Genomic DNA, 8,288 nt, shown 5'->3' with positions numbered 1-8,288 from the left:
TAATGAGCTACCTAGAATCTGAAGGCTTTGTGGTAGTTAAGTCTGATTATTCTCTTTTTGTTTGAAAAATGAAGGATTGTTTGTTGTATTTACTTGTATATGTTGATGATATAATTATCACTAGTAATAAAGCAAGTGAGGTACAGTTGGTCATTGACAAGTTGCATGAAAAGTTTGCTTTAAAAGATATGGGTACTCTCAATTACTTCTTAGGAATTGAAGTTAATTATAAATCTGGTGGTGTTGTATTGAGTCAGTAGAAATATATTAATGAGATGTTACATCGCAATGGGTTTGAAAATATAAATGGCATTCCTACACCCATGGTTACCAATTGTAAGCTTTCAGCTAAGGATGGAAATCCTGTTGAGAAAGTTACTCAATATTGCAGCATTGTTGGAGCTTTACAATATATTGTGATCACTCGCCCAGATATTGTGTTTGCTGTGAATCATGTGTGTCAATTTATGCAAGCTCCTCTTGAAACTCACTTTCAAGAAGTGAAACACATTTTAAGATACTTACAAGGAACAGTTGATTTTGGCTTGTATTTCTTGGCTTCTTCTCGACTTTATTTGACAGGTTTTGCTGATGCAAGTTGGGGAGCAGATGTTGATGATAGACATTCTACATATGGATATTGCATCTACTTTGGGGGCAATCTTGATTCATGGAGCTCTAGAAAACAATAAGTGTTGGCTCGATCAACAGCTGAAGCATAATATCGAAGTGTTGCATGTGTAGCTGCTGAAATGGTGTGGCTTGAATCCTTGTTGAGTGAACTGCACATTGTTTCTCATGGTAAACCTACTTTGTGGTGTGACAACTCAAGTGCAGTTGTTGTTTGTGCCAATCCTGTTTCACACTCAAAATTCAAGCATGTAGAACTTGATCTCTTCTTTGTTCGAGAAATGATCACAGTAGGAAAGTTACAGTTTCATGAGGTTCCTGCATATGAACAAGTTGCTGACATACTAACTAAGCCACTGTCTGCACCTTTGTTTGTGAAACATAGGCAGAAAGTATTGATTGTTCAACTCAAGTGTGGAAGTTTAAAGTTTGAAGGTTTGAAGCAGTAAGAAAAATGTTAATGTCTATGCAGTAAGGAAGTTAACAGAGTGAAGTTTAAATTAGCAAAGAGAATGTTAGTGTATGATGTATGCATGTATCTCATGTATGTGTGAAGAACGTGAGGTGGTTAGAGCTGTTTAGATTTAACAAACTCTCTCTCTCTCCTTTACCGTCTTTTCCCGTCATTTATATTCCTCTCCTCTTGTGTATAAAGTGACCAGAGCTATTATTGTAAACTGTGGATTTTAACAAATGAATGAAAGAGTGCATACTTGATTTTCTTTGTTCATTTGTTACTTAGTTATGCTGTTACTTTAACAGCATGCATACACGTGGATTTATGGATTTTATAAGTTTTGAAGCACTAAAGATAACATGTTAATTATAAATTATTTTTAATTGATCTGAGTACATATTTTTGGATATTTGCTTAATCTAATAAATTATAGGATATAATCATACTATTTAAGAAATCATGTAGTAATATTTAAGTTCATTTTTTTTGTTTTAATTAGTAAATACAATATAACAATACAAATGTGGTGAACAAGCTTGATTTATCTAATGTTCGATTATGAAGTAATATCAATTAACATAAGATAAAATTTTCCAATAGCCCGAGTGCCGGACATGGTAGTTTGAAATTGTAATTATTCATGCAAATTTGGAATTCATAGTTAATGGTGTTTTTTTAATTATCAAGTTAATATATATATATATATATATATATATATATATATATATATATATTGTGTCCAAACACAATACATCTTTTCTGCATATGTATGGGGCATGGAATATATAAATAATAATGTTTTAAAACAAGAAATATGAAATTTAAACACTTAATATTTTAATAAATTCATGGAGGTATCACATTTGTTAAATTGTAAAAAAAAATGTTAATATGTATAGTACATGTCACTTTACTGCATAGTTTTTAAAAATAAACAAGAAGGAATTATAAATTTAAATATAATATTAAATTATAATAAAATGACAAAAAAATTCAATATATATAGTGTAAAGATTTCTATAAATTAGACTGGGGATGAAGATTAGCTTTTTCCATAATAGGATTGACAACCGACGACGGACTTAACTTGAACAAGTATCCAAACACTTGGCGAAAACGAAAGCAAAATAATATAAAAAAAAGGCAGCAAAAGGCGGTAAGCCGTAAGCGGTATTGGAAATTGAGAGGGGGGAGAGAGAGAGCTTTGCCACTTTCTTAGCTCAAATACATTGAATGTGTGGGGGTTTTTTTTTTTATTTTGTATTGTCGCATACCCAAACCTCTCCATCCTCTCATCATAAAAACCAACCGCTTTTCCTTTCCTCCACTATCTTCCATTGCTCTTCCTCCACTATCTTCCATTGCTCCTCTCTCTTTTTTACCCTATTTGATAGGGGTTCCATGTCCTTATAGCTCCAATCTATCGCATGCATCCGTGTCTTCGATCTACATACGTTGAAGTTTTAGCTTTCTTACTTGTTGGGTCTCTCTTAGGAGGATTTTCGGGCGGCGAACGGTGCAGATTTTACCTCCCGGGTTTTTTTGAGCTGTACTCATGTCCAAGCTCTTTTCTTTTAGTGGTAAATTCTTAACCTTTGCTAGTTCTTTTAGTTTTTTCTTTCTTTCGTTTTTCTGTCTGGGGATCTTTGGTTTTCGGTTTTTGGTTTTTGTTCAACTTGGTTTGCAGATCGGATATGATTCAACTTGGTTTGCAGATCGGATATGATGAAGTATATATATATATATATATATATATATATGTAGCTGAACAAATTTGAGACTTTTGAGAATATCTATGGTAGCTTAGGGGGACTGAAATTTATTATCTATTGTGAAATATCGTTGATGATTTTTAAATCTTTGATATGTTTCCAATTTTCTAACTAAAAGATTTTTTCCTTTGGTATCTGGTTGATTAGGTAAAGGTTGAATGTTCGGTATTGGTTGTGAAATAGTTAATTCAGGTTGATCTAGGGGAAGAACATAGTTGACTTTAGGTTCTTTTCTATTTGTTGGTTTTGTTTCTTTGAAAACTAAGGCTGTGAAGTAGTTATAGTTGTAGATCAGACACCCATAGAACTAATCCCTTCCTTTTGTCTCTCATAAATTGTCCTAGCTGTTTAATTTATCGGAGATTTTGATGTTTTAGAAGAGCTTTGGGTGTTTCTTAGGTGATCCTGTTTGTTGTTTTATGCTTATCTCAAGTTGAGAACCATAGAGCTATTTTGGTTGTAGATCCGGTCTATTTTGAATGGATCGGCTGGGATTTTAGTTTCAGATGGCTTCCTTTTTAGCTGTAGGTTGTTTTTCTGAAATATTTGGTTCTATTGGGACTATATCTGAGATGGATTCGTGAGTTATTACTTATTAGATTCAAAGCCCCATCGGGTTCCTTTTCATCTTCTTTGTGTGGTCAACAATTGTTATGTAATCAGAAACATCTTTCAAATTCTTTAACTTGATTTTCTTAGATTACTCTGGTAGACTTCTCGGTCCTCATCATTTTTTTCCTTGGTTTTCAGGATCTGATGATTTTTGCCATGGAGGGTCGATCTACCCAAACCCAAAGGAATCAAATATCCTTTTGTCCCTTGGACGTCATGTGGATGTTTATTTTCCCCCTTGCAAGAGGTCCCGCATCAGTGCGCCTTTTGTTTTCTCGGGTGAGAGGTTTGAGCAGAAGCCGTCAATCGAGGTTCTCCCTGATGAATGCTTTTTTGAAATCTTCAGGCGGTTACCTGGAGGCCAGGAGAGGAGTGCCTGTGCTTGTGTTTCCAAGCGCTGGCTTACACTTGTAAGCAACATCCGCAGAGATGAAATCAGTGACAAGACCACTGAAGCCTTGAATCTCAAGGATGTTGATTCTGAGGTTGGAGATCAGGATGTTCAGGGAGGTGGATACCTCTCTAGGAGTTTGGAAGGGAATAAAGCAACAGATGTTAGACTTGCTGCTATTGCTGTCGGAACTGCTAGTCGTGGTGGATTGGGCAAGCTTTTCATTCGAGGAAGCAATTCCAGCCTTGGAGTGACTACCGTTGGCCTAAGGGCCATTTCCCGTGGATGCCCTTCTTTAAGGGTTCTTTCTTTGTGGAATTTGTCTTCCCTTGGAGATGAAGGGCTGCGAGAGATTGCCGATGGGTGTCACCAGCTACGGAAGCTTGACCTTTGCCACTGTCCTGCTATTACTAATGAGTCTTTGCACGCCATTGGAAAGGGCTGCCCTGATTTGACTGATCTGACCATTGAAGGTTGTGCAAACATTGGAAATGAAGGTATTCAGGCTATAGCACGCTACTGCCCCAATCTAAAGTCTCTTTCAATTGAAGGTTGCCCCCTTGTTGGAGATCAAGGAATTGCAAGCCTGCTGACATCAGCCTCATATTCCCTCACAAAAGTAAAGCTTCAGGCATTGAACATTACCGATGTCTCTCTTGCCATAATTGGACACTATGGCAAGGCAGTGACTGACCTTTCTCTCAATAGCCTTCCAAATGTTACCGAGAAGGGCTTCTGGGTAATGGGTAACGGTCATGGGCTACAGAAATTGAAGTCTTTCACGATTAAAGCTTGCCTTGGAGTGACAGATCTGGGACTGGAAGCTGTTGGTAAGGGTTGCCCAAATTTAAAGCAGTTCTGCCTCAGAAAATGTGCTTTCTTATCCGATAACGGGTTGGTGTCTTTTGCTAAAGCAGCGGGTTCACTAGAGAGCTTGGAACTGGAGGAGTGCCACAGGGTTACCCAATTTGGGTTTTTTGGTTCCCTTCTGAACTGTGGTCCAAAGTTCAAGGCTATTTCTCTTGTGAACTGCTTGAGTATCAAGGACCTAAGCTTGGGATTGCCTCCTCTATCCCGTTGTGAATCCCTTCGATCACTGGCCATCCGTAACTGCCCTGGTTTTGGCGACGCTAGCGTGGCTGCTTTGGGAAAGTTATGCCCTCGTCTGCAGAACATGGAGTTGAGTGGGCTTCATGGAATAACAGATGCTGGGTTTCTCCCATTGCTTGAGAGCTGTGAGGCTGGTTTGGTGAAGGTTAATCTCAGTGATTGTCTAAATTTGAGTGACAAAGTTGTTTGCAAGATGGCTGATTTACATGGGTGGACTCTAGAGATGCTGAATCTTGATGGTTGTTGCAAGATCAGTGATGCCAGCTTGGTTGCAATTGCTGAGGACTGTCAGTTGCTCAGCGATCTAGATGTCTCCAAGTGTGTTATCACCGACTCCGGAATTGCAGCTCTTGCTCGCTCTGGTCTGATCAATCTTCAGATCTTATCCGTCTCTGGTTGCTCTATGGTCACAGACAAAAGCCTGCCATCACTTGGAAAATTGGGTCAGACCCTCCTGGGGTTAAACCTCCAGAAATGCGAGGCAATCAGCAGCAGTGCAGTTGACCTGCTTGTGGAGCGGCTATGGAGGTGTGATATCCTTTTCTGAACAACACCGCAGTATGGGATTATCAGTAACTCGGGTTTCCACCCACCAAGAAGCTTTCAGAATAGCCTTCGTGGCAGAAGTGTGTAGTTTTTGGGTCCATCAGCTATGGGTCTTCTACGGTCCGGAACTCGGACCCTTTTTCCAGGGATATGGCCATTCTCCGTAACATTTTTTGCAGGTTTCTTTTTATCAGAGATCTGTTTTTGAATCCCAATAATGGGGTTGGTTTCTTCATGGCCGAACGTCCCTGAGAATATAGTTGCTGCTGAGTTCTGGATTTTAGGGGTGTCTTTTTTTCTTCATGTTAAAAGGTTTCAGTTTGCTGGGTTTCTGGCGCATGTTGTTTTTGCTTAGCCTTGTTCACTTCTTACTTGGGGTAAGCTTGTTGTACTATTATCGTCCTTCGTGATTTACCTAGTCTCACGTTTTTGAACTCAATGTTCTACACGTGACGGTTGGGTCTTTTTTCCTTTTTCTTCAATGGCGGATTGAGAACCTCGAGTCATCGTAGTTGTGGTTTTGCTTTTGGCAGTTCAAAGTAAGTTCGATGTCTAGCTTTCATGGGCTTTGGCCATGGCAGCCGGTTTATATAGTCTGCCATGACAACTCTTGGAGTTGTTTTTTTCCCTTTTTTACCAAGCCCTAGTTTTGCTGGTTTCATCTTGTGCTCTGAACTGTAGTTTGTAACCTCCCTCAACAATGTAACGAGTATTAAATCCGCCATTGGAGGTCTTGTATGTTTCTGTTGCCATAGTCAATAAACGTAATCAAACTTAATGTATGTAAAAATTAATGATCGCTGCTTTGATCTCAACTTACTGTGAAATCTGCTGATTGTGAAATGATCTAAACTTCATGCTCCAACAAAGCTTGTTAAGGGAAAAATAAATCTATTTAGATGATTATCAGAAGGTAAAAAGAATCTACAGAGCATCCAATGATGTGGAAACATAATCTTTTTTTTTTTTGATCAACCATGTTTCAGCATCTCATTACATGAAGCTAGACTTTGTGGATTCAATTTGTCTTTAAATAGTCGATAGCATCATCTCCAAATGCCGACTGTTATAGATAAAATTAAACGCAAAATAACTGATCTGAGTGACTTGTCAAATCGTGTCATAAGTAGAACTAAGGGATTGGTCCATTCACTTGGGCCTGATTGTTGGACCCTGTCTTAGGAGAGTGATGTCAAAACAATGAATCATAGACGAGACCGAATGAGATTTGGTATATTTGTGCTACAGTTCGTAACTCTACTTCTGAAACCATTTTGTCTCGATGCGTTTCATTTTTTTAATATAGTTAAGAATTTATTGTTAATTTTTAACCCAAACTTGGAATTTAAAAAAAACAAATTATTAATACCTAAAATTTTATTTTAAATAAAAAACAGTTGAATTGAAAACTTGTTAAAATGAATAATACCTCACCTTTATTTCACAAGAGTTAAATTTACATTTCATACGTATTTATACAGCTTCACTAATAAGGATAACAAACAAACTATCTAATTGCACTAACAAGAAACTATTTCCAATTGATTTCTACAAAACTGGATTAATTGGATTTAATGAGAAAAAGTATGGTTCATGACGTAGACTAGTCTTTATTAGCTAATCACCTAAAAGAAATCGTTTAACATAAATTCTAGACAAACTTCGAATAATACACAATTTTGATTTATGAGTAAATTATCATAATGACTACAGATGCAACTAATATGAGTATATGACATCAATCAAACACAATTGGATTCGGTTTGCCAAATTAGTCCCAAGAGAAAGGAAAACAAAGGAGGCCGATGACCATTCTAAACTTTCAACCGTGGTATAACAATACTATTAAATACTGGCCCTACCTGAAAGCCTATTAATTGCGGTAAGGTTGGCCGATGCTCATCGTCTCTGCAAAAAATGTAGGCTCTAATTACATGTGATATAACAAAAAAACATATTTACACAATGCAGCAGGCTCCACTTTAATATTGGCATAATTAACAACATTAAGTTTTCATTTGGTTTGGACACACAATGTTCGATCATGAATCATCAAACTGTATAATAGTAGGACTGTAAAGGACACAATACAAATGTCGAGCTATTCAAGATCGATTTGGTCATAACACTTGAATCAAATAGATTCAATTCAAGTTTGAATTCGACTTAAATTCTTAACAAGCGAATTATTTTATACCTAACTCGAAAAGCTCAAGAACAACTCAGAAAAATAATATGAAATCTTTAGATATTTTAAATTAAATTATTAAGAATATTAATATTTATATGGCTATTTAAAAAAATAAAATATACTTTTTTCATGTACTTAATATTCAAGTTGGAGATTAAATCAAACTAAGTCTGAGAATGTTACAAGTTCAAGTTTTTTCAAACTCGAGTAAAGCTTCAAATTTTAATTTCAAGTCGAGTTTAAAAATTTTAAACTCGCGAGCTTCCAAATCGAGCTTCAATTTTTTATTTCTAGTTCAAGTTGAGCTTTATAATATTAAGCTCACGATTTTTTGAATCGAATCGAACTCAATTTTAAACTTTTTAAGTCGAGTGAAGCTCACCAATACTCGAAAAAAAATCAAAAAATATACTAAATAAACCATCCTTAAAAAGTGAAAACAACAAGTATTAGGACAACTTGGTAGTAAAGGTGGGTTGACATACAACTAGGACAATAAGCCCAGCAAGCTTTGCAAAGCTGACACACAAAACAACCAAAGATGTGCTGAATATTTGGAGAAGACAACATCATAACCCA

At 36.6% G+C, this 8,288-nt stretch overlaps 2 protein-coding genes across 2 annotated transcripts; both read left to right on the top strand.

The window, feature by feature from the left end:
- Positions 1–323: 323 nt before the first annotated feature.
- Positions 324–692, top strand: LOC120136448 (uncharacterized mitochondrial protein AtMg00810-like). The gene has a single exon (XM_039152487.1). It carries the CDS (start codon positions 324–326, stop codon positions 690–692), a length of 369 nt encoding a protein of 122 aa, XP_039008418.1.
- A 1,689-nt stretch (positions 693–2,381) lies between these two features.
- Positions 2,382–5,681, top strand: LOC120135791 (EIN3-binding F-box protein 1-like). The gene is made up of 2 exons (XM_039151996.1): positions 2,382–2,667; positions 3,610–5,681. Exons 1-2 carry the CDS (start codon positions 2,643–2,645, stop codon positions 5,517–5,519), a joined length of 1,935 nt encoding a protein of 644 aa, XP_039007927.1. The 5' UTR covers positions 2,382–2,642; the 3' UTR covers positions 5,520–5,681.
- Positions 5,682–8,288: the final 2,607 nt, after the last annotated feature.

The sequence above is a fragment of the Hibiscus syriacus genome, unplaced genomic scaffold, assembly GCF_006381635.1.
Source record: "Hibiscus syriacus cultivar Baekdansim isolate YM2019G1 unplaced genomic scaffold, ASM638163v2 tig00001825_pilon, whole genome shotgun sequence".
Classification (NCBI taxonomy): domain Eukaryota; kingdom Viridiplantae; phylum Streptophyta; class Magnoliopsida; order Malvales; family Malvaceae; genus Hibiscus; species Hibiscus syriacus.
The sequence above is the reverse complement of the archived record's forward strand: the minus strand, read 5'-3'. Positions and strand labels throughout refer to the sequence as shown.